The 26,744-nt window shown below is 35.1% G+C and overlaps 1 protein-coding gene across 2 annotated transcripts in view; it reads right to left on the minus strand.

Moving 5' to 3' along the window:
* Positions 1–26,744, minus strand: part of LOC148942039 (uncharacterized) — a 532,991-nt gene that overhangs the window by 494,798 nt on the left and 11,449 nt on the right. Inside the window, exon 4 of one of the 2 annotated variants that reach the window (XM_089103686.1) lies at positions 11,569–11,633. The exons of the other annotated variant lie outside the window; for it this stretch is intronic. Coding sequence (XP_088959812.1) covers positions 11,569–11,633 — 65 coding nt within the window. The remainder of the gene's footprint in view (positions 1–11,568; positions 11,634–26,744) is intronic. 2 annotated transcript variants of the gene reach the window in all.

Genomic DNA, 26,744 nt, shown 5'->3' on the forward strand with positions numbered 1-26,744 from the left:
AAGTTTCTACGACAACGCCTTCTATAAAAACCTTATATGCCCCCAAGGCATAACTTAAAACCCTTGCCCTGAGGGTTGTGAGGGAGAGTCTTCCTCAAAAATATATTTTCTATCCGGAGAACAACTACGCTGAACAAAATGGCTATCTCAAAATTTTGATTGGATGTGTTTGGGGGAATGATGGGCGTGGGGGGGGGGGGGCTACTTGCCCGCCAATCACGGTAGACTATTAAAAAGGGCAAAAGCCCCACCTATTTCCAATCGAAGGAGCCCTTTTTGAATTTTCTAAGACAACGCATTCTATAAAAACTTTATATGCCCCCAGGTCATAAATTAAAACCATTGCCCTGAGAGTTGTGGGGGAGTGTCCTTCACAAGAACATATGTTATATCTGAAATCAACTACGCTTAACAAATTGGCCATATCAAAATTTTGATTGGGTGTGTGTGGGGGGAATAATAGGCTTGGGGGGCTAGATGCCCTCCAATCACTTTTGAATATTAAAAAGGGTACTAGCCCTTTGAATGTCCCACCAAATGATCGCTTTTGAAGCTTTTACAACAACGCTTTCTATAACAACTTTATATGCCTCCAGGGCATATCTTACAACCCTTGCATTGAGGGCTCTAAGGGGGTTATCGTCATCAAAGACAAAATTTCCAGAACTTTCAACTACGTTGAACAAAATGGGTATCTCAAAATTTTAATTCGATGTGTTTGGTAAAATGGCGGGCATTAGAGGGGCGTTAGTCACTATCCAATCACTTTCAACTATTAAAAAGGCACTAGCCCTTTGAATTTCCAGTCGAATGAGCCTTTATTGAAGTTTCTACGACAACACCTTCTTTAAAAACCTTATATACCCCCAGGGCATAACTTAAAACCCTTGCCCTGAGGGATGTGGGGGAGTTTCCTCCTCAAAAACACATTTTCTATCTGGAAATCAACCACGCTGGACAAAATGGCTATCTTAAATTTTGATTGTATGTTTAGGGGAATGAAGGGCGTGGGGGGGGGGGGGGGCTAGTTGCCCTCGAATCACTTTCGACTATTAAAACGGGTAATAGCCCTTTGAATTTCCAATCGAATGAGCCTGTTTTGAAGTTTCTACGACAACGCCTTCTTTAAAAACCTTATATACCCCCAAGGCATAACTTAGAACCCTTGCCCCGAGGGATGTGGGGGAGTGTCCTTCTCAAAAACATATTTTCTATCTGGAAACCAGCCACACTGAACAAAATGGCTATCTCAAAATTTTGATTGGATGTGTTTGGGGGAATGAATAGCCGGGGGGGGGGGGCTAGTTGCCCTCCAATCACTTTCGACTATTAAAAAGCGTACTATCCCTTTGAATTTCCAATCGAATGACCCTGTTTTGAAGTTCCTACGACAACGCCTTCTATAAGAACCTTATATGCCCCCAGGGCATAACTTAAAACCCTTGCCCTGATGGTTGTGGGGGAGTGTCCTCCTCGTAAACATATTTTCTATCTGGAAATAAAGTACGCTGAACAAAATGGCTATCTCAAAACTTTGATTGGATGTGTTTGGGGGAATGATCGGTGTGGGGGGGGGGCTAGTTGCCCTCCAATCACTTTTGACTATTAAAAAGGGAACTAGCCCTTTGAATTTCTAATCAAATGAGCCTGTTTCGAAGTTTCTACGACAGCGCCTTCTATAAAAACCTTATATGCCCCCAGGGCATAAATTAAAACCCTTGCCCTGAGGGTTGCGGTGGAGTGTCCTCCTCCAAAACATATTTTCTATTTGGAAATCAACTACGCTTAACAAAATAGCTATCTTCAAATTTTCATTGGATGTGTTATTGGGAATGATGGGCTTGGGGGGGCTAGTTGCCCTTCAATCACTTTCGACTATTAAAAAGGGTACTATCCCTTTGAATTTCCAATCGAATGACCCTGTTTTGAAATTCCTACGACAACGCCTTCTATAAGAACCTTATATGCCCCCAGGGCATAACTTAAAACCCTTGCCCTGATGGTTGTGGGGGAGTGTCCTCCTCGTAAACATATTTTCTATCTGGAAATAAAGTACGCTGAACAAAATGGCTATCTCAAAATTTTGATTGGATGTGTTTGGGGGAATGATCGGTATGTGGGGGGGGGCTAGGTGCCCTCCAATCACTTTCGACTATTAAAAAGGGTACTACCCCTTTGAATTTCCAATCAAATGAGCCTGTTTTGAAGTTTTTACGACAACGCCTTCTATAAAAACCTTATATGCCCCCAGGCCATAAGATAAAACCCTTGCCCTAAGGGTTGTGAGGGAGTGTCCTCCTCAAAAAAATATTTTCTATCTGGAAAACAACTACGCCGAACAAAATGGATATCTCAAAATTTTGATTAGATATGTTTGGGGGAATGACGGGCGTGGGGGGGGGCTTGTTGCCCTCCAATCACTTTCGACTATTAAACAGGGCACTAGCCCTTTAAATTTCCAATCGAATGAGCCTGCTCTGAAGTTTCTACGACAACGACTTCTGTAAAAACCTTATATGCCCCCAGGACTTAACTAAAAACCCTTGCCCTGAGGGTTTTGGGGGAGTGTCCTCCTCAAAAACATAATTTCTATTTGGAAATCAACTACGCTGAACAAAATGTTTATCTAAAAATTTTGATTGGATGTGTTATGGGGAATGATGGGCTTGGGGGGGGCTAGTTGTCCTCCAATCACTTTCGACTATTAAACAGGGTACTAGCCCTTTGAATTTCCAATCGAATGAGACGGTTTTGAAGTTCCTACGACAACACCTTCTATAAAAACCTTATATGCTTCCAGGGCATAACTTAAAACCCTTGCCCTGAGGGTTGTGGGGGAGGGTCCTCCTCAAAAACATATTTTCTATCTGGAAATCAACTACGCTGAACAAAATGGCTATCTTAAAATGTTGATTGAATATAATTGGGGGAATTATGTGCGTGGGGGGATGCTAGTTGCCCTCCAATCGCTTTCGACTATTAAAAAGGGTACTAGCCCTTTGAATTTCCAATCGAATGAGCCTGTTTTGAAGTTTCTACGACAACGTCTTCTATAAAAACCTTATATGCCCTCAGGGCATAGTTTACAACCCTTGCCCTAAGGGCTGTGGGGGAATGTCCTCCTCAAAACATAATTTCTGTAAGGAATCTACTACGCTGAACAAAATGGCTATCTCAAAATTTAGTTTGGATGTGATTGGGGGAATGATGTGCGGGGGTGCTAGTTGCCCTCCAATCACTTTCGACTATTAAAAAGGGCACTAGCCAGTCCAATTTCCAATCGAATGAGCCCTTTTTGAAGTTTCTACGACAACTTCTTCGATACGAAGTTCCCGGGTATAGAGAACCAAAAAACAGCACATTGTGCCCACATCGTTCTTTACTTAGGCAGCGCTAGCGCGCTGCCTATGATTGTCTGCAAGAACACAAACCAAATTTATTCAGAATTTGGGCTAGACATTGGCTATTACTTTTCAACACCACACCTCGTGTTGGACTTATTTATAAAAATCAGTAGGGAAGAAATAGGTTTGAACACTGATGAGGACCAACACTTATTTGTTGAAAGATCTATGAGGGGGGATATGTTTTTCATGGCGATCGCGTCTTAACAACTTATCCAAATGGGCAGAACTCTGTTGTTGGTGTAAAGTCCAATGCTGTTTTTCTGGACATGAACTTACTATATCCCTCGTCAATGTGTCACTACAGTTCAACGTGTGGCATTTATAAATAGATTGAAAATCCTTGTTCCCTAGATTTCCCCGACTTTCAAACTGTCGAGGAAAATGGTTCCTAAGGATGTTATTTTTAAATTGAAGTATACATACCATTCGAACTCCACGACTCTGTCAAAGATATTGTTTTTCCGAGTTTCAATAGACCAGTGACCAAAAGCTCTTTGTGTCCATAAAATCGGTCTTTGTTAGAGGAAATGGGCAGCATTGGACCCCCTCCAAAAAAAAAATAACTGCAGATTTTGACCCAAAGCATAATTTAGTTGTTCACCATGTGCTATTGCGGTGGATGGTGACCAATTGTTTCAGGGTTAAAAAGATACACAGAGTTCTGCAATTCGATCAGAAACCCTACTTGAAAATGTTTACTGACTCTTTTGTCAGTAAACATTCACAGGCAAAAATTAAGTTAAAAAAGAAATGTATAAACTTATTTTAAATTCAGCTTTTGAAAAAATGTGTGAAAGCGTACGAAACAGATCTCGTTGTGACGTTGTAACCTTTCCCCAAGAATGTGCACGTATCATCGCCGATCCTAACTTTACAACATTCACTGTCATAGACCCGAATATTGTTTTCCTGAAAATAAAAAGAAAAATTGTTATTCTTAATAAGCATATTGTGAGAGGAACCTCATTACTAGAAATTTCCAAGAAATTCATGCTGTCGTCCTTTTACAATGTGTTTAAGTTAGAATGACCAAGGAAGGGGGAAGTTCAAGTGCACTGTGGAGACACAGATTCTTTATTGTTAAGATTTAAAACCAAGAATCTGTTGAGAGATTTGGAAGATGGCGCCCACATAGACTATCAAGGATGGATTACATGAACTTGAATAAGAGCATCTATCTCGATTTGGTAAAAAACCAGGCCCCTAATCAATTGTTAATGTTAAAATCTGATATGATAGGTAAATTAACAGCCATTTGGGCTATTCCCAGTTCAAAAGTATACTTTGTAAAAACACACAATAAAGATATAAACAAGCGTATAAAGAGGTGCCTACACACTTTGTAAAAAATAATTTCGACACGAGTGTCTACAGAAACTGTGTGGAGAGTAGTCTAGCGCCAAGAGCAAAAGTAATGGCAATTCGCTCTCTACAATTTAAAAATTATACTGTTAGAATGGACAAAAAATGCCATGTCTTGCATATCCGACAAGGTCTATTTACTCGAGGATGGTGTGAAGGTACCCCCCCCCCCATGGTCACTACCGTATTTCAGATCGAGTTGAATGTATGGACTATCGAAAACTACTCGGTCTGGATAAATTAACTTGAATTCAAAAATGGTACTAATACTTGATGGGTAGGGGGACAGCATTTTCCGATATAATCTAAAATCTATATTCGATGCGATCATCATCATCATCATTTAACTTTTGCTGCTGCTATTGCATGCAGATTTTTTTCTGCCGCAGCGGACCGCTTTCTGGCCCCGAGGGGTGAGGGGTCCCAGCCCGTCCCGGCCTTCGGCCCCAGGGGGCGGGGGTTCCGGCCGCGAGCCGGCCTTCAATAATTAAAAATTGTAATACAATGTTTTTGGAAAAACCAAAGAAAATTTACTATTGCTATAGTATTTGGCAAGAGTCCTATGACCAAATAAAAGCTATTGCCACTGCTATATCTATGCCAATACAATTCAAACGGAGACTTGACGTTTTCAATAGTATTGAGCCAAACTCTTGGCTGATTATTGATTATTTAGCTGAATCCATTGAACAATTCTCAAAGAAAATGCTACAACTGTTTACTGTTCGCTCTCATCGTGAACACATTGCCATAACCCTAGTTCTATACAATCTGTTTCATCAGAGCAAGTGTATGAGGAAACTTGCTTTGAACTGCACTGTCTATATTATCTACCATGTTGTTCGTGATTCAAGTTCTCTAATAATTCTCAATAAGCAAATATACCCGGGTGCCCCCAAATTTCTACTTTCAACGTAAAGTAAGGCGACAAATAAGCCCTATGGGTACATTTTGCTGGATCTTAATCAGTATACACCCGAGGATTTGCGTGTAGTCACAGATATTTTCGACAAAGAAATTACTGTATATCTTCCGGTGAAGAGAAGAAAGAGCTATTAGTTGCCATCATGACACAGAAGAAACTACATGAAAATTTCCGTTCTAATTTTTTATTTTCCGTACTAAGCACTTCAAAGCCCCCATTCAGCAAGGCCGTACTCAAGCATGGTGCTGACAAAGAATTTTATTAATCTATTATCTGAACTTTGTTTAAATCTAACTGAGGGCAATATACACTTGTCAGAAGGTGTCCGATATGAAACAAAACAAAATTATTCCGCTGTTCGTGCCTTGACTTGCAAAGAAAAATGAAAAATTTTAAAAGAAAATGTCTCCTTCAAGCGGGCGGTAGCTTTTTTACACTTTTACTATCAATAATCACAAGACTTGTAAACAATTTTCTCTAGATGGCTAAACCCTACAAATTGACTCCAATAAAACTTGTCCTTTCACCAATTGAACACTTTGAGGACAATCTAAGCAAATTCATTAATGATGAAAATTTATTGCCGATGATAAAAAGCTAGTTTTACTTCAAGATGCACCTCGTCGTGTGGACGAACATAGACCGTATCGTGAGAGACCCACCGTCAATGTCACTGATCCTCCCCAAATAAGAAAACATCTCCTCAAGATACTGCAGCAACAACAACACAATCAAAGGAGAAGGAATTGAATTCAATAGTGACATCAATTGGAAACCTACTGTCGCACACCTATCGGGAACAGTAAAAGAGTATTAACATATCTCATGTTGGAAAGTGATGATGATAATCAAATTCAAGTCGATAGCACAGGGAAACGAATTATAATTCAGGGAAAAAGTTATAATCGACTTGATTTTATTTGTGATATGGTTACAAATCGTGAAGGAATTTTATCATTTGACAACAATCTATACAGCTTTCTAAATACATCAAACTTCCCGAAAAGTCTTATTGGCAATAAGCGAATTCTAAAGAAATTAAGGGAATATAGTAGAAGTGTAAGCCCTCTAACATCGCCAGCAACGTTTAAAAAAGAAGAAAAGGAAGAAGATTTTAAATCAATCTTGGAAAATACTAGCACTCCTAGCAGCAGCAGCAGCAATGATTTGATAACACCGACGAAGACGATGATGATGGCTAGACAAAAGCGAAGACGTATTGATATCAACTCACCGTCACAAGCACCACCCTCCAGTGTGTAAAAGTTTAGTGGGCGTTACACTACGTGTTTGCGTTCAAATTGGATGAAGTTTTAAAACATGTCTATGAAAATATTGGTGAAGTGTGAAGTTTAAGTTCCCCCACATTACTTTCTAAAGTTGCCTCTGACGTCGGTGGCAACAGCAGCAGAAGCAGCATTTTAGAAAAGGTAGATGGATATCTAAGTAATGAACCGAGTTACTCTCTACATTAGATTCGCAGGTTTCGTGGCCAAGAATATCGACGAATTAAAGACTTATTCTAACTGTATATATTGGAAACATATCTTTTATTTTTAAATTAGATTCAAAGATAGTACAGTATACCCTAAAAATATATTTTAGTTGCAATCAGTGTTTTTATTCGCTATGCACATTCTATTCCATACCAATTAAAGTGAGGTGTTGGAGTTCCTCAGGCTTTAGAAAGTATTCTTGAACAAGATTGCTATAGAAAAATTCAAAGTGATCGCGGTAGCGAATTCGCTAATCCACATGTGTAAAAGGTTCCATTGAAATATAATACAAAGCTCTATCATAGTGACATTCCGATAAAGGCTGCATTGGCTGAATGATTGATAAGAAAGACTCGTCTATTAATTCCGAGATATTGTACACTGAAAAATACTGCTACTTTTATTCATGATTTAGATACAATAATGCAAATATATAACCAACAACCTCATCGATCATGTTCAATGTTAGCCCCCAGGAATTTCATTGTACTAAAAATACATTTGACACTTTTCTTTATCAATATTCCAGTGAAAAAAAATGTGAAGAAAAAATTTTATGTTGGCGATACTGTTCGAATTAATAGAACCACCAATATTTTTGAAAAGGTGAATTATTTACGGTCCACTGAACTTCCTAAAGGGTCAAAAATCCTAGACACCGAATCCACGACATATCGTCTGCGAAACACCAAAGATAATGAGATTCTCGGCGGTTTTTATGAATATGAACTACAAAAAGTAAGAAACAGTAGTTAAATTCATCAAATTGAAAAGATATTAAAGAGCCGTACTCGTAGGGGCAAAAAACAGTTGCTTGTTCGTTGGCTAGGATACAACTCTGATTTTGATTCTTGGGTTGCAGTTTAAGACGTTAACAATGCCCAATGATTTTTGTGTGACATTCATGTCCAATGTCTCCGACCCTCTCTACAATGATTTGAATAAAACAAGTGATTTTTGGACGACACTCTCCCCCACTATCAAATTCGACGGCGCGTATGAAGTGGCTCTTGTCGACTGTATTCTCAAAAACATCTATGATATCCTGTGAAAAAGATCGCAAATACGATATAAAAATTAGACCCTATGATTGGCCACCAGCCTTTAACGAACAGCATAACATTCAAAAGATCAATTGGATGGATTATTCATACGTTGTATTACCATACGAGGAACTCACTTGCATGAATTATTTATGCCGTTCTATCAATAAAAGAATTTCCACTCGTAAAAAAAGAGCCTTACATTTCAACTATTCAAAGGAAGAGGGTAAAATCTAAATTAGTTCAACCATTGTCACTGCAAAGGTTATTCTCAAGGATAATCTAAAAGATGTTCTTGGCTTTAAACTTAATATAATCAATGGTAAAAATGCCGGAAACACTAATATTATTTTTGTTGACACCCACCGGCCTTCTCCACGGACACTTGTATATTTCTTTATGCTTCATTTGTTGAAACATCCAGAATTGGCAATAGCACTGTCCCCCTCCTACGAGTTCATGAACGAAAAACCAATCAAGATCATATTCATCAGTACAATATAATGCAACTTCAGTATATCCCCTTAAACACTTCCTATTTGGAACTCTGCCAGTTAACGCTAAGAACTGAATTAGGTGATCCTCTAGCAATATCAAAAGGTTTGGCTGTGATTACATGCCATTTTCGACCCATCGTTGTCGGTGTTAAAAATAAACAAGATGTCTAATAGAAAAGGGGTATCCATTTGTCCTGATATTGACTGCTATGTTAATACTTTTGGCCCAAGACAACTGAGAAATGGAATGGACTATTACAAAGGTCGCTCATCAATGTCTGGCTATGGTCTTGGAAGTTGGTTTGCTAAGCTGTTTCGCTCTGCACTACCTCTGGCTAAAAAATATACTGTAGTAGGGAAGCCCTTTCGACTCCAAGATATACATAATTCGGTTATCAAAAGAATGTATCTCCACAAACGGGTCAATGACCCCCTTTTCAAGGTCGATTTATTTGTTGTTTTAATTGACACAGTAATTTCCTATTTGCCCGGTACCTTTAATTGACGCAGTAATGCCCTATCTGCCCTTTCTCTTTAATTGACACAGTTATGTCCTATCTGCCCCATACCTTTAATTGATATAGTAATGTCCTATCTTCCCTCTCTTTAATTGACATGGCAATGTCTTATCTGCCCCGTACCCTTAATTGCACATTAATGTCCTATCTGCCCTCTCATTTACATTGACACAGTAATGTCCTCTCTGCCCCGTACCTTTAATTGACACAGTAATGGCCTGTCTGCCTGCTACCTTTAATTGACACAGTAATTTCCTATTTGCCCGGTACCTTTAATTGACGCAGTAATGCCCTATCTGCCCTTTCTCTTTAATTGACACATTTATGTCCTATCTGCCCCATACCTTTAATTGACACAGTAATGTCCTATTTTTCCTCTCTTTAATTGACACAGCAATGTCCTATCTGCCCCGTACCTTTAATTGAGACATTAATGTCCTATCTACCCTCTCATTTAGATTGACATAGTAATGTCCTATCTGCCCCGCACCTTTAATTGACACAGTAATTTCCTATTAGCCCGGTACCTTTAATTGACGCAGTAATGCCCTATCTGCCCTTTCTCTTTAATTGACACAGTTATGTCCTATCTGCCCAATACCTTTAATTGACATAGTAATGTCCTATCTTCCCTCTCTTTAATTGACACGGGAATGTCTTCTCTGCCCCGTACCTTTAATTGACATAGTAATGCCCTATCTGCCCCGTACCATTAATTGACACATGAATATCCTATCCGCCCTCTCATTTAGACTGACACAGTAATTTCCTATCTGCTCCGTACCTTTAATTGACACAGTAATGTCCTATCTGCCCTCTCTCTTTAATTGACACAGTAATGTCCTATCTACCCCGTACCTTTAATTAACACATTAATGTCCTATCTGCCCTCTCCCTTTAATTGATACAGTAATGTCCTATCTGCCTGCTACCTTTAATTGACACAGTAATGTCCTATCTGCCTGCTCACCATTAATTTCTTATCTGCCCTCTCTCTTTAATTGACACAGTAATGACCTATCTGCCTGCTACCTTTAATAGACACAGTAATGTCCAATCTGCACCGTACCTTTTGACACAGTAATGTCCTATCTGCCCTCTCATTTAGATTGACACAGTAATGTCCTATCTGCCCTCTCTCTTTAATTGACACAGTGTCATATCTGCCCCGTACCTTTAATCGACACAGTAATGTCCTATCTGCCCTCTCTCTTTAATTGATACAGTAATGTCCTATCTGCCCCGTACCTTTAATTGACAAAGTAATGTCCTATCTGCCCCCTCCCTTTAATTGACACAGTAATGTCCTATCTGCCCTCTCATTTAGATTGACACAGTAATGTCCTATCTGCCCTCTCTCTTTAATTGACACAGTGTCATATCTGCCCCGTACCTTTAATCAACACAGTAATGTCCTCTCTGCCCTCTCTCTTTAATTGATACAGTAATGTCCTATCTGCCCCTTACCTTTAATTGACAAAGTAATGTCCTATCTGCCCCCTCACTTTAATTGACACATTAATGTCCTATCTGCCCCGTACCTTTAATTGACACAGTAATGTCCTATCTGCCCTCTCTCTTTAATTAACACAGCAATGTCCTATCTGCCCCCTACCTTTAATTGACACAGTAACGTCCTATCTGCCCTCTCTCTTTAATTGACTCAGTAATGTCCTATCTGACCCGTACCTTTATTTGACACAGTAATTAGGTTAGATCATAATCGAAATTTTCTCTAAATTATGTTTCTACGTTTCTATTGACGTAAAGTTGAGCAAATTTCAACTCTGTTTCATACGTAATTTTCTTATGTTACGGAGTGCGTACTTTTGCTAAGTTTGACCGTAAGCACCGTAGCAATCCATAAAATTGTCAGTCTGAAGGGAAAACGTAAGAAAAGTTTTTGGTCTGAAAGGCTCTTAACAAACTCGATACACATCCAACATGGGAGCACAGGCTCTGTGGAGAATAGATAAAATCACCTGTCAAAATGCATACATTTAATAGGCTAATTAATCTAATAAATAATCTAAACTAAGAAAAATTAATATAAAAATAACCTAATCTAATAAAACTAATCTAATTAATCTCAAATAATCTAATTATTTAATCTAAATTGAATCAATAAATGGGCAAATTAATCTAATTAATTCTATATAATATACTGTAAAAACAATAAGTATAAAACTAAAAAATTAATTTATTAGTCTAATTAGTGCTGAACAATCTAGTAAAACTAATTCTCTAAATTAATATAATAAAAATCAGGTTAATAAATGTCGACGAAAAAACAGAAATTTTATGTACAGTAATGTTTTACTTTATTTTTCGTATCTTTGCACGTAATTCATTTCTAATTTCCTCACATTGTTGGACAACTTCAACCTAAAAATATATTGAAAATGTTTAAATGAACAATAATTATATATATATATATATATATATATATATATATATATATATATATATATATATATATATATATATATATATACAATAATTACAATAATTATATACAGACAAATAGCCTATGCTTTTTTTTTACTCTATACACTGTTATACCAACATTTTTCTGTGAAAAAAAAAAATCTAGATAGGTTATGACTTCGGGGAAATTCATTCAAAGCCTTAGTTGTAAGACAATATTTTTCATGTAAATGACGCCATATTCATATGCTCCTCTTATCATTTTGTTTCTTTATTAGTATATACAAGCTGGCTTAGTGCAGAAGATAGCGCGTCGTCGAATCCAAAGGTCGCATGTTTGATTCTGTCAGTAGTCGAATTTTTATTGAAATGTTTATCAATAATCAAAATTATTTTTCTTCAAGATGAGTATATGTGCTAAAATTTTAAAAAGCACATTTCAATGTAATTTTATTGTCAATAGAATAGAATAATTTCTCGGTATAAATAAAATTAAAGCTCTTAAAAAAATGTCTTTCTTTTCACCAATAGAAACTCGGTCCCCTTAATTTACGTAGGGAACTAAAAACTGCCGAAAAAAGTGCAAGACGTTAATAATTCGCCACTCATATAATAAAATCGGCATGAATAAATAAGGTGATAAATTTAACCTGTACAAGGAAAATGTGAGAAACCAAGAGAAATTAACTAATCTATAATTGCATACAAATTGCATATAATTGCCAAGACAAATTTTCTCATTGATTTGATTTCCTTTATAGGAAACCAACGAACTAGTTGTGGATTTATTTCTGAGTTCGGCGTGAAAACATCTGTTTGGAATTGGATTTTAACTATGAAAAATTAAATTAAAAAAACTAGTTTTTTTTAACTGAAAGTAAGGAGCAAGATTAAAACTTAAAACGAACAGAAATTATTCCGTATATGAAAGGGGCTGTCCCCTCCTCAGCGCCTCGCTCTTTACGCTAAAGTTTTTTATTGTTTAAAAAAATAGAGTTGTGAGAACGAGTCAAACTTTAGCGTAAAGAGAGAGGCGTTGAGGGGACTGCCCCTTTCATATACGGAATAATTTCTGCTCATTTTTAAGTTTTAATGTCGCTCCTTACTTTCAGTAAAAAAAAACTATTTTTTTATTTAATTTTTTGAACGTTTTTGAATTAATTTAGGTTTTGATGATGCTCACCGTATATAAATAATTAAAACAAAATTTGCATATTAATTTTACTTTTATTTGGTTAAATGGTTTTCTCGAAAGTTCTTTAATTTTATTTACGAACGTTTTTATTAATAATAAATATACGTAACTTATGTTTTAATTTACGTAACGAACTTCCATATTCATATTTTTTTAATACGTATATTATGAGGTTCGCTCCCCCCCCCCCCCCTAGTCAATATCTCGCTCTTTATGATAAAGTTCGAATTTTGTTCCAATTCTTTAAAATGACCTCTTAATCACAAAGGCCGTTAATTAGAATAAATAGCTCTTATGAAAGTACTAAAAAATATTTGGCTTAAAGAGCGAGGTATTGACTAGGGGAAAACCCAATCATATACGAAATAATTCCTGTTCAGTTATAACTTTTGAAATTGCTCCTTACTTTCAGTTGAAAGACTTGTTTTTTTTTATATTTAATTTCTGATCGTTTGTTTAAATAATGCTGGGAAATCCGGCACCCCCTTCATAGCGATGTCCCTTCCCCCATGGAAAGATCTTCCCAAATAACCCCCAACCCTCACCCCCCACTAACAAAAAAAATCCCCTGAAGACGTCTGTATACTTCCCAATAACCAATGCTATATGTAAACATTGGGTAAAGTTTATAAGTGTCAGCCCTCCCCCAGGGGACTTTGGGGGATTAATTCATACTGAAAGTCATAGTCATTTTATTTTCGACCATGCTGAACAAAATGGCTACCTTAAAATTTTGATCAGGTGAGTTTGGGAAAAAATTGAGCGTGGGAAGGGGCTAGTTGCCCTCAATTTTTTTGGTCACTTAAAGTAGGCACTCGAACTTTTAGTTTCCGTTCGAATGAGCCCTCCCACCATATTCTAAAACCACTGGGTCGATACGATCATCCCTTGGAGAAAAAAAGAAAACACGCATCCGTGACCTTTCTTCTGGCAAAATATACAAAATTCCGCATTTTTGCAGTTAGGAGCTTGAAACCACTGCAGTAGGGTTCTCTGATACGCTGAATCTGATGGTATGATTTTCACTAAGGTTTTATTACTTTTAGGGGGTGTTCCCCCTTTTTTTCAAAAATAAGGCAACTTTTCTCAGGCACGTAACTTTTGATGCGTAGGACTAAACTTGATGAAACTTATATATTTGAAATCAGCATAAAAATTCATTCTTTTGATGTATCTATTGGTATTAAAATTCTGTTTTTTAGAGTTTCGGTTACTATTGAGCCGGGTCGCTCCTAACCGGGTCGTTACCACAAATTGTTTGAAAACCAGTAAGCTTTTTTTCAGTGAATTTTAATCTATGAGAAGCTTGTTAGATTTTGCAATATCTGGCAAGGGATTACAGACCTGAATGATTTTATTACTGAATGACTACTCAACATTCCAACAAGTGAAAGATACTCCTACGACAATTATTGTCAAATTATTTTGATTGATTAGTTAGTTAGTTGTTATTGCTAATATCATTAATAAGCGAGCAGAAGAGGGGAGGTAATCTGTGGCAAGCGTCGTAGTACCTGCTGGGAGTGTGTCTTCCTTAAACTGCAGGGAATCGATAGCAGGAGCCTACGCTTCCCTCGCTTATTTGTGCATCTATGCATCTTGTTATTTTTCCCACCGATACCGACTTAGACTGAAATCGGACATTTCTTTTGGAATAAGGTGCAGCAATGAGTGGTGAATTTTTGCATAATCTGGTGCTTAATTACGTCACACGTTCAATGCAGACAGCAATTAAATCGGCCTCGTTGGTACGATCTTACGAGCAGTTTTTCGAGAAGGAGGCTATCCTGGAAGCGAAAAAGATTTTATTTGAGTTTGCTGCTTACGAAGAACGTTGCATAAAGCAACTTTTCTCAGGCACGTAACTTTTGATGGGTAGGACTAAACTTGATGAAACTTATATATTTGAAATCAGCATTAAAATCTGATTCTTTTGATGTATCTATTGGTATTAAAATTCCGTTTTTGGAGTTTCGGTTACTATTGAGCCGAGTCGCTCCTTACTTACAGTTCATTACCACGAATTGTTTGAAAACCAGTAAGCCTTTTGTCATGGAATTTTAATCTCTGAAAACCTTGTTAGATTTCGCAATATCTGGCAAGGGACACATATGTCCCTTTCCCTTTGGACGATAAAACCGTGCAAGTGCTGTATCAAGTATAACTCACGAAAATCTTGTTAATTTTTGTAAACTTTTCAACTTTTTGGCATCCCTGCTTTCAATAAAAAAAAATCAAGGCACTATCACTTAGATATAATAACTCCCTATGCCCCCCCCTCTGGATACCATCTTGATAGGATACCGTCTCTGCTTTAAATTAAACAAAATAATTAACTTATTGGCACCCCTGCTTTCAAAAAATAGAGGTATTATCATTTAAATATGACAGCTGACTACCCCCCCCCCCCTCTGGATACCACCTTCATAGGATGCCGTCTCTGCTTTGAATTAAAAAAAAATAACTTTTTGAGATCCCTGCTTTCGGAAAAAAATTGCGAGATATTATCATTTAAATGTAATACCTCCCTACCCCCCCCTGGATACCACCTTGATAGGATACCGTCTCAGCTTTCATTTGAAAAATAATTTACTTAATAATTAACTAGGTCACTATATGGTTTAAACAAACACGCAAAATAACGTTAAACAGCTTATTGTTCCTTGAAAAAAAATTGAAAGTATGAGTAAAGGGGCACAAAGACAACCCCAAAAATGTCGAAATTATTCAGAATTATTCTTATATATTTCTGTATATAACTTATATATTCAGTGAGTTATATATATTTATAAGTAGTAGGTTAAATATTTCAGTGAGTTATATATTTCTGTATATAACTTATATATTCAGTGAGTTATATGTATTTATAAGTAGTAGGTTAAATATTTCAGTGAGTTATTAGTTTTTCTGTATATAACTTATATAGTCAGTGAGCTATATATATTTATAAGTAGTAGGTTAAAAATGTCAGTGAGTTATATGTTTCTGTATATAACTTATATATTCCGTGAGTTATATATATATATTTATAAGTAGTAGGTTAAATATTTCAGTGAGTTCTATATTTCTGTATATAACTTATATAATCAGTGAGTTATATATATTTATAAGTAGTAGGTTAAATATGTCAGTGAGTTATATATTTCTGTATATAGCTTATATATTCAGTGAGTTATATATTTCTGTATATAACTTATATATTCAGTGAGTTATATATATTTATAAGAAGTAGGTTAAATATTTCAGTGAGTTATATATTTCTGTATATAACTTATATATTCAGTGAGTTATATGTATTATAAGTAGTAGGTTAAATATTTCAGTGAGTTATATATTTCTGTATATAACTTTTATATTCAGTGAGTTATATATATTTATAAGTAGTAGGTTAAATATTTCAGTGAGTTATATATTTCTGTATATAACTTATATATTCAGTGAGTTATATGTATTTATAAGTAGTAGGTTAAATATTTCAGTGAGTTATATATATTTATAAGTAGTAGGTTAAATATTTCAGTGAGTTATATATTTCTGTAAATAACTTATAGTCAGTGAGTTATATATTTCTGTATATAACTTATATATTGAGTGAGTTATATGTATTTATAAGTAGTAGCTTAAATATTTCAGTGAGTTATATATTTCTGTATATAACTTATATATTTAGTGAGTGATATATATTTATTAGTAGTAGGTTAAATATTTCAGTGAGTTCTATATTTCTGTATATAACTTATATATTCAGTGAGTTATATATATTTATAAGTAGTAGGTTAAATATTTCAGTGAGTTATATATTTCTGTATACAACTTATATATTCAGTGAGTTATATATATTTATAAGTAGTAGGTTAAATATTTCAGTGAGTTATATATTTCTGTATATAACTTATATATTCAGTGAGTTATATATATTAATAAGTAGTAGGTTAAATATGTCTGTGAGTTATATATTTCTGTATATAACTTATATAGTCAGTGAGTTATATATATTTATAAGTAGTAGGTAAAATATGTCAGTGAGTTATATATTTCTGTATATAACTTATATAGTCAGTGAGTTATATATATTGATAAGAAGTAGGTTAAATATTTCAGTGAGTTATATATTTCTGTATATAACTTATATATTCAGTGAGTTATATATATTTATAAGTAGTAGGTTAAATATTTCAGTGAGTTCTATATTTCTGTATATAACTTATATAATAAGTGAGTTATATATTTATAAGTAGTAGGTTAAATATTTCAGTGAGTTATATATTTCTGTATATAGCTTATATATTCAGTGAGTTATATATATTTATATGTAGTAGGTTTAAATATTTCAGTGAGTTATATATTTCTGTATATAACTTATATATTCAGTGAGTTTTATATATTTATAAGTAGTAGGTTAAATATTTCAGTGAGTTATATATTTCTGTATATAACTTATATATTCATTGAGTTATATGTATTTATAAGTAGTAGGTTAAATATTTCAGTGAGTTATATATTTCTGTATATAACTTGAATATTCAGTGAGTTATATATATTTATAAGTAGTAGGTTAAATATTTCAGTGAGTTATATATTTCTGTAAATAACTTATATAGTCAGTGAGTTATATATTTCTGTATATAACTTATATATTGAGTGAGTTATATGTATTTATAAGTAGTAGCGTAAATATTTCAGTGAGTTGTATATTTCTGTATATAACTTATATATTTAGTGAGTGATATATATTTATTAGTAGTAGGTTAAATATTTCAGTGAGTTCTATATTTCTGTATATAACTTATATATTCAGTGAGTTATATATATTTATAAGTAGTAGGTTAAATATTTCAGTGAGTTATATATTTCTGTATATAACTTATATATTCAGTGAGTTATATATATTTATAAGTAGTAGGTTAAATATTTCAGTGAGTTATATATTTCTGTATATAACTTATATATTCAGTGAGTTATATATATTAATAAGTAGTAGGTTAAATGTGTCTGTGAGTTATATATTTCTGTATATAACTTATATAGTCAGTGAGTTATATATATTTATAAGTAGTAGGTAAAATATGTCAGTGAGTTATATATTTCTGTATATAACTTATATAGTCAGTAGGTTATATATATTTATAAGTAGTAGGTTAAATATTTCAGTGAGTTATATATTTCTGTATATAACTCATATAATCAGTGAGTTATATAAATTTATAAGTAGTAGGTTAAATATTTCAGTGAGTTATATATTTCTGTATATAACTTATATAGTCAGTGAGTAATATATATTTATAAGTAGTAGGTTAAATATTTCAGTGAGTTATATATTACTGTATATAACTTATATATTCAGTGAGTTATATATATTTATAAGTAGTAGGTTAAATATTTCAGTGAGTTATATATTTCTGTATATAACTTATATATTCAATGAGTTATATATATTTATAAGTAGTATGTTAAATATTTCAGTGAGTTCTATATTTGTGTATATAACTTGTATAGTCAGTGAGTTATATATATTTATAAGTAGTAGGTTAAATATGTCAGTGAGTTATATATTTCTGTATATAACTTATATATTTAGTGAGTTATATATATTTATAAGTAGTAGGTTAAATATTTCAGTGAGTTATATATTTCTGTATATAACTTAGATATTCAGCGACTTATATATATATTTATAAGTAGTAGGTTAAATATTTCAGTGAGTTATATATTTCTGTATATAACTTATATATTCAGTGAGTTATATATATATTTATAAGTAGTAGGTTAAATATTTCAGTGAGTTATATATTTCTGTATATAACTTATATAGTCAGTGAGTTATATATATTTATAAGTAGTAGGCTAAATATTTCAGTGAGTTATATTATTCTGTATATAACTTATATATTCAGTGAGTTATATATATTTATAATTAGTAGGTTAAATATGTCAGTGAGTTATGTATTTCTTTATATAACTTATATATTCAGTGAGTTATATATATTTATAAGTAGTTTGCGTGTTAGGGTACCCCCATAGGAGGCACGGACCAAGGGGGGACCTTGACCCTGGGGGTCCATAATAGAATCTGGGACTTCATCGCCCGGGGTCATAAATACAGGCGGAGGAGGAAGAAGGCCCCTCAAATGTATACTCAAAAGGACCCATTGGTTTGTCCACAAGTCCCATGAGTTGCAAACCTTCTCCCAGTAATGGGTTAAATTACATGGTGATGCAGAACACCATCGCGGGAGGATCCTCTATAGGAGGACAACTGTGACAGGGCATAAGATCCAGATCTATGGACAACGGCCTCTGCAAAGGGATGCCTCGACCTTTTCGGGGTACCTGCAAGACTGGGGACCTTGCGGTCAACTCTAGTCCCACTTGACGAGTGGCGCCCCTCGAAAAAATTATAGCCTAGTAACCGACACGGCATTCGCACGGGATTCTGACTAATGGACAATTTTTCTGGGCTTGGTATTTTTTTATGGGCGTCTTTGGGCTGAAAAACATTTTCCTAGCTAATTTATCTCTTATGGGTTGCCTCCCTGTAGCAGCATAATATTTGTAAGCATGAATATATAATGAGTTGGAGGTAATAGGCTTGAGACTGCCTGTGCGGGATTTTGACTCTTGTTGATAGAAGAGCATCGCCAAGTGCTGAAAACCATGTTGTGGCCAAGATGGGTTCAGGATTGCATAAAGCCTCCATTCATGGAGGTCCCAGGGACTTCTTGCTGTCCGGTTCTAAGCCGGCTTAAGCACTTCGGTGTAGACTTGAGAAGATATGTGATCGCCGTCCTGAACTGGTATCCGGGATCATTGCTTTTCCTGAGGCGAAAATAATTTCAATGATTTAAAGAACATGAAAATTGGAACTTGGAATGTTACGACATTAAAAAATGACTATTGTATCCACATTTTAACTGACGAATTCAGACGATTCAAACTGAATTTATTAGGAGTTTCAGAAACTCATATCCCAGGGGTAGGAGGCATGAAATTAGGTGATGTAGAATTTGTTTACTCAGGCAGGAAGGGATGGGGTACATAGACAGGGAGTAAGGCTCATGATGAATAAGGAAGCTGCTAAGTCTTGTTTAGGCTGGGAAGATATTAATAATATAATACTAATTGCTCATTTTATGACTAAAAAGTTCAAGGTATCAGTTATAGTAGTATACGCCCCTGTAGAACCGACTGACGGAGATACTAGTGACTCAGATGAATTTTACTTACAGTTACAGGAGCAAATAGACAAGGTCTCAGGTAGAAATATGATGTTATTACAGGGAGGTTTTAACGCCTAGGTCGGTAGAAATAGGGATAGATGGTATCCTAGCCTAGGTAAATTTGGTGTAGGAAAAGAAAACAGCAATGGATGCAGACTTTTGCAATTTTGTAGGTATACCAATCTAGTTATAACCGATACAGTGTTCGGTCATAAAATTGCTCGTAAGTTAACATGGTATTCACGTGATGGTAAGACAGCAAACCTTATTGATTATGTTATAGTAAACCGAAGACTGGCAGGATCAATACAAGATACTAGGGTATATAGGAGTGCTGTTATTGATGTTAAAAGTCAAGATCACCATCTAGTAGTGTCAAGGGTTAATTTAAAACTGAAATATCGGAAGGTTAACTACCCCCCGGGAATTTATGATGTTGTTAGACTCCAGGAAGAGAATTTTAGAGAAACTTTCCAGGAACAGTTGAATACTAAACTTTAGAGTTTAAAATTTTATAATGTGGAAGATTGTTGGAATAATTTTAGAAAAATAATTTGTGAAGTTGATGAAGGTTTCTTAGGGAAGAAAGCAAGAGCTGCAGCTAAGAATATTAATGAAAAAGCTTTATGTTTAATAGAAAGAAGAAAGGACTTGTACAAGAATTATCTGAGTGATAGATCGTATGAAAACAAAAGAAATGAAAAGGAAGGGAAGAAAGAACTAAAATACAAAGCGAAAAATTGGGAGGTGGAAGCTAAATACAAAGTTGCCAAGTGTCTAAAGGGCTCTGCTGGACGATATAATGGCAATACTTTACTTTTGTGTATAAACAAATTGAGAGGGATCAGTCATTTCAAACATGTCCCAGTTAAACCTAGGACTAGGTTCGCAATTAGTGATAAAGAGAAAACTAAAGAGAGATGGGCCAAACATTTTGAGGACTTGCTTAACCGAGATAGAGTTGCAGGAAAAAATATAGAGGAAACTGAAAAAGTATGTGATACTTTAGATGTGAAGGAAGATTTGTTTTGTGAGGAGGAATTAGCAACAGTACTAAAAGGATTAAAGAATAATAAGGCTCCAGATGCTGATAGGGTGGTAAATGAGTATCTTAAATATGGTGGCTCTGAGGTCAGAAATAAGTTATTGAAGATTATGAATATGATTTTTGATAAAGGGGAAGTACCTAACGATTTTAGGAAAATCTTAATTGAGCCACTTTACATGAAAAGTGATAAAAGTGAGCGTGGTAATTATCGAGACATTAGTCTGGTCTCTGTAGGTAGTAAATTACTTAGTAATATGATACTTTTTAGACTGAGAGATGCCACAGACAAAGTTTTAAGAGAAGAGCAGTGCGGTTTTAGAAAAGGTAGAGGATGTGTCGACCAAATTTTCACTTTCAGGCTAATAATTAAGAAGTGCCTGAGTTTTCAAACACCTTTGGTCCTCAGTTTTATAGACTACGAGCAAGCGTTCGATTCTGTTGATAGAAGAGCTTTAGTAAAGGTTTTATCCTTGTATGGTATACCAGACAAATACATTAAAGTGATTAGTACTATGCGCGAGAATAACACTGCTGCAGTTAAAGCAGGAAATGAGGTTAGCAGCTGGTTTTGTATTAAATCAGTAGTTAAGCAGGGCTGTGTTCTGTCCCCCTTTATATGGATTATTTTGATGGACATTGTTTTAAGGAGCACAGGAAAGGCAATGGGAGACCGAGGAATCAAACGGGGAAGAAAAAGTCTCCTGGACTTGGATTATGCTGATGATTTAAGCATACTAGATGAAAGTGTGAGCAAAATGAATGAAGTTTTAGAGGTTTTGCGAGTTCAGGGTGCTAGAATTGGTTTGAAAATTAATCTTAGGAAGACTAAGTCACAAAGGCTAGGAATAAGTGAAGATGAAAAGGTGACGTTGGGTAATGAAAATATTGATCAGGTGGGCAGCTTCACTTGAGCAGTGAAGATGTTAAAAGTAAAATAGCCAAGGCTCAGGGTGTTTTTTCACACTTAAAAAAAGTTTGGAAGAATAGGAAGATAAGTCTGCAAACCATGATTAGAATATTAGAAGCTACAGTGGTCAAATATGGCTCTGAAGCATGTAAGCTCCGAAAAGCGAATGAAGATTTGCTAGATGTTTTCCAGAGAAATAGCTTAAGGATTGTTCTGGGTACCCGGTTGACTGACCGTATTTCAAACAATAGGCTATACGAACAATGTGGTTCAACACCACTCTCGAGGGCTATAATGAAAGAAAGGTTGAGGTGCTTAGGGCACGTTGTGTGGATGAAGGATGACAGATTGCCGAAGATTTTTCTTTTCGGCCAACCATCTAGGGCTAAACGGAAATCAGGTCGTCCCCGTCTGGGGTGGGAGGACGTCATAAAGAAAGATATAAAGGAAATGGGAACTTCGTGGGCGGGTGTAAAAAGGGAGGCTTTGAATAGATTGGGATGGAGAAAGATTATGTATAGATGTGTTGGCCTCAGGCGGCTTGGTGTTGCGGTGAGTTCATAGTAGTAGTAGTAGTATTAGTAAATACAAAAGCCAAGTTACGCCAGTAGCCTATGAGAAATCGCAAAATACCCAAGACAATGAACAAATCGTAATGGGGGGCGGGGAGCTGGGTCTATCAAAATATTTCAATGGTTTACCAGGGAATTTTATATCATTTTCTTCTGTCTCCAATTTAAATGAAAAAAAAATTATCTTTTTGGGCATCCCTGCTTTCAATAAAAGAAAAATGAGGCATTATCATTTAAAAATGATAGCCCCCTATCCCCCCCCCCCCTATAGGCAATAATTTACAATTTATTTATGAATCTTATTTTTGGGGTAACTTCCGGTTCAATCTTTAATTCCCCAACCTTGTACAGAGCTTACTCTATAGCTAAATTTTGTCTCAACAGAAGATTTTCTTTTTTTTGGGGGGGGGGGGGGTGGTTACAAATATTTCAGAAAGAAGATTGTATTTTTTATCAGGCGTTGAACAATTGAGTATTAAACATTAATAAATTCTTATTTGAAAAAAGCAAAAAAAAAAAATCTGCAAACGTACAATTCAGTTTTAGAAACAATCTGTTAGCTGTCAATTTAAAAATCCAATCGAAGACTGAAATTGTATAGTTATGAATACGTTTTATAATTCTGTTCAACTTGAAAATAAAATTCCTGATTTTGAATGATAAAAGAAAAAGCGATGGGGAAACTGCATTCTAAATGATTTAAACTCATTTCATAAAGATGATACTTTTTTTTTGTCAACATATGAAGAACTGTGTATATTGCAATATTTGCAATTCCACATTGCATCTGTCTGGTTTTTATGCAAGGTAAAAAAAGAGACGAAGATTAATGAACAAGAGAGTATTGAAGAATTATGGTATGCAAAGTAATATTTGGCAGGGAAAGTCACTGGTGATAAATCGCTAGGGGCGGCACCGTGATTGCGTGATTTTCGGGGAACCAAATTTTTTTCGGGGTGACACATACATTTTCGGGGAAATACCCAAAAATTCAGGGATAGTGCAAGCCCAGCTTAATTTCTAATCAGGAAAATCGAAATACCAAACCACACGAGAAGGAAAAGCTCCGACTTTGCGGTTGACGCAATAAAGAATTGCCGCAAAATTACCGGGCCTCTCGTCGGTGGCGTTCGGTAGATCCGCCAAGCGGCGTCGGGGTCTATATATATATATATATATATATATATATATATATATATATATATATATATATATATATATATATATATATATATATATATATATATATATATATATATTGAGAATCAGAACGAAGAAAGGAAATCCTATAAAATGGATGATTCTTTCATGCATAAACAGGAAGGAAGAATTGAATTTACGCCAGACTTTCTTAACTGAATTGTGATTGCCTATTTGACACCTCATGAGTTAAAACAAAAGAATAACAAATATATATACATATATGTATATATATACACATATATATATATATATATATATATATATATATATATATATATATATATATATATATATATATATATATATATATATATATATATATATATATATATATATATATATATATATATATATATATATATATATATATATATATATACTGATTTAAACGAACAACTGTGTATTAATTTACAACATCTTTGTGTTAAAATAACATGCCTTTTCAGTATTTTTTCTCAGGTTGCTGGTATTAAACGCAATCTTTAGCCTTGACATCAAGAAGAAGTTCACACCAACATTTCATAAGAGCTTCTAGCGATAAAATAGCCATTAATATAGACATTGGAGTTTATAATGACGTTAATGCAGAACCTGTAAAAGCATTAAATGCTGTTGAACTTCATATAAAAACTGCTAGTGAAGGAATAGCAATAGCTCGGGACGTTGATAATTCGAAGGACGTTGACGAAGGATTTAATTATATAGGCAAGTCTGAAGCACAAGCTGTTAAAACCACATCCAGCACCAAAAGACATAAAGATCGGGCGAACAGTAATCGAAACGCTAAGAAAACAAAGTTGTATTTTTACAAAGGTGCTACTTCTAATTTAAGGTCCATTTGCTTAAGCCGAGTACAAACAACATGACATGATTTAACTTCCAACGGCTGGAAAAGATATGTTATTTGGACAACAAGAAGACATTTTGGTCAAACAGCCCGGACCATAAAATGTGAAGACGTATCCAAAAGCTAAAAGAAAGGGCATGGAATGAATGTTTCCTGGGATGCTTGTATGAAAATAAAGCACAAATTAATGTTTTGCAGAAAATTACAGTTGAACAATAAACGCGATATTTTAGCGTCTGCGAAGGATAGAAGGAGCAATTAACAGTTAGTATCTACAAGACGTACGAAATTACACAAAATGACTGAACAGCTAAAGAAGAAGACATGGTCACATTGAATGGCAACGAAAATTTGACTTAAAACTAAAGAACAACACGATAATTATGCTATTACGGAGTTTAAATATTCCAGAAAATTAAGATTGAATAAGAAACTTATTAATCAGGAAGGAGGATTTGAATTCACGACAGAATTTCTTAATTCAACTGAAATTGCTGATTCCCCGCCCTAGTACTTAAAACTAAAGAATAAAATCTTCGAACAAAAAAAATGAAATAATCAATAAAGTATAATCAATAATGAAACCTGCGGTTAGAAGAGAAGCAGCAATGAGAAACAACGAGTTTCATAAGAAAACAAATCCTATAAAACGGGTGATTTTTTCATGAATGAAAAGGACTGAGGACATGCATTCATATCAAACTTTATTAGCTCAATTGATTGCTTATTGGATAATTCATGACTTAAAACAAAAGAATAACGAATTTTATATTTTTTTCTCCAGGGGTGAACGTATCGAGCCAATGGTCCTAGAGGAACAGGAGAGGGCTCATTCGAACGGAAAATAAACGTTTTAGTGCCCTTTTTAAGTTACCAAAAGGATTGGAGGATGACTAGCATCCCTCATTCGCCCCTTTTTCCCCAAGGACGTCCGACTAAAATTTTGAGATAGCCAATTTATTCAACATAGTTGAAAGGTCTAATAACTATGCCTTTAGGGATGACATAACCCCAAGGTTCCTGTGGAAAGGGATGCGAGTTATAATCAGACCAGACGATCGTCCATCTAGCACTTCTCTGACACTACGTGATTGGCACTCTTACTACGCTTCGATGTATGGAGATGAGAATCTTACTATAACCAATCAATATGAAACGGAAGTTTCCAGCTGGCTTGCACATTTCTCAGGGCTGCATTGCATTGTTCCCATTTCCCTTGAGAAGATCAAGTTAGCTATCAGAAAAGTACTTTCCAAAGCAAAGAATGGGATAGACAGCGACGACCATTCAATAAAACCTCAAGCACTTACCTGAATACTTCTATTCCCATCTTCTGAATGCTTCTTATCTTCCAGATGCGCATCACCAGAGGTTTTGTTTCCATCTCTTTCCTGAAAGGGATCATCTCATCTATCGCCAAAAAAAAGAAAAAGATCCAAACGAATGCAAATCTTATAGGCCCATAACCGTCTCGTACATCTTGAACAAAGTGTTGCATGGTCCTGACGTGTCTTACTTGTTATACGCTGATGACGTCCTTCTGCTCAGTAGATCCAAAGCAGACTTAAAGAGAACCTGAATCGACTCCTATGTGACTTTCAATCTATTAACCTTGATAAGTGTGAATTTTCGCCCTTTAATGCACTGCAAAGTGATTCTGTCACTCTCGGAAATCATGTTGTCCCTACGGTATCGGAGCTGAGATATCTTGGTATAAGGATTACAGAAACGATCATTAAAACTATAAAAGCAATTGTTAAGCAAACAACTACCGCCATTAAATGTGCTTATGCATATGTAGTGCCAAATCGCGGACGCTACTCCAGGAAATCTCTTGCCTCGATTTATTGTTCAGTGTGCTTACCACATATAACTTAACTCGTCGGTGCATCCCACAAGCTGTCAGTGAGAGACACTGAAAACGTCAAAAAGTGCTACTATAAATATGCAAAAAATTTACTACACATACCCAAGCATTATAGATATTCCCACCTTGAAAAATATGGTCTTAGAGAGCCATCCAAACAATGGTCTAGCATTCGAAATAATTCAGTGCTAAAAGTTAAATTAGATAGACGAC

This window comes from Artemia sp. Qi Xiang Cuo, chromosome 17 (genome assembly GCF_049724085.1).
Source record: "Artemia sp. Qi Xiang Cuo chromosome 17, ASM4972408v1, whole genome shotgun sequence".
NCBI classification, from domain to species: Eukaryota; Metazoa; Arthropoda; class Branchiopoda; order Anostraca; family Artemiidae; genus Artemia; species Artemia sp. Qi Xiang Cuo.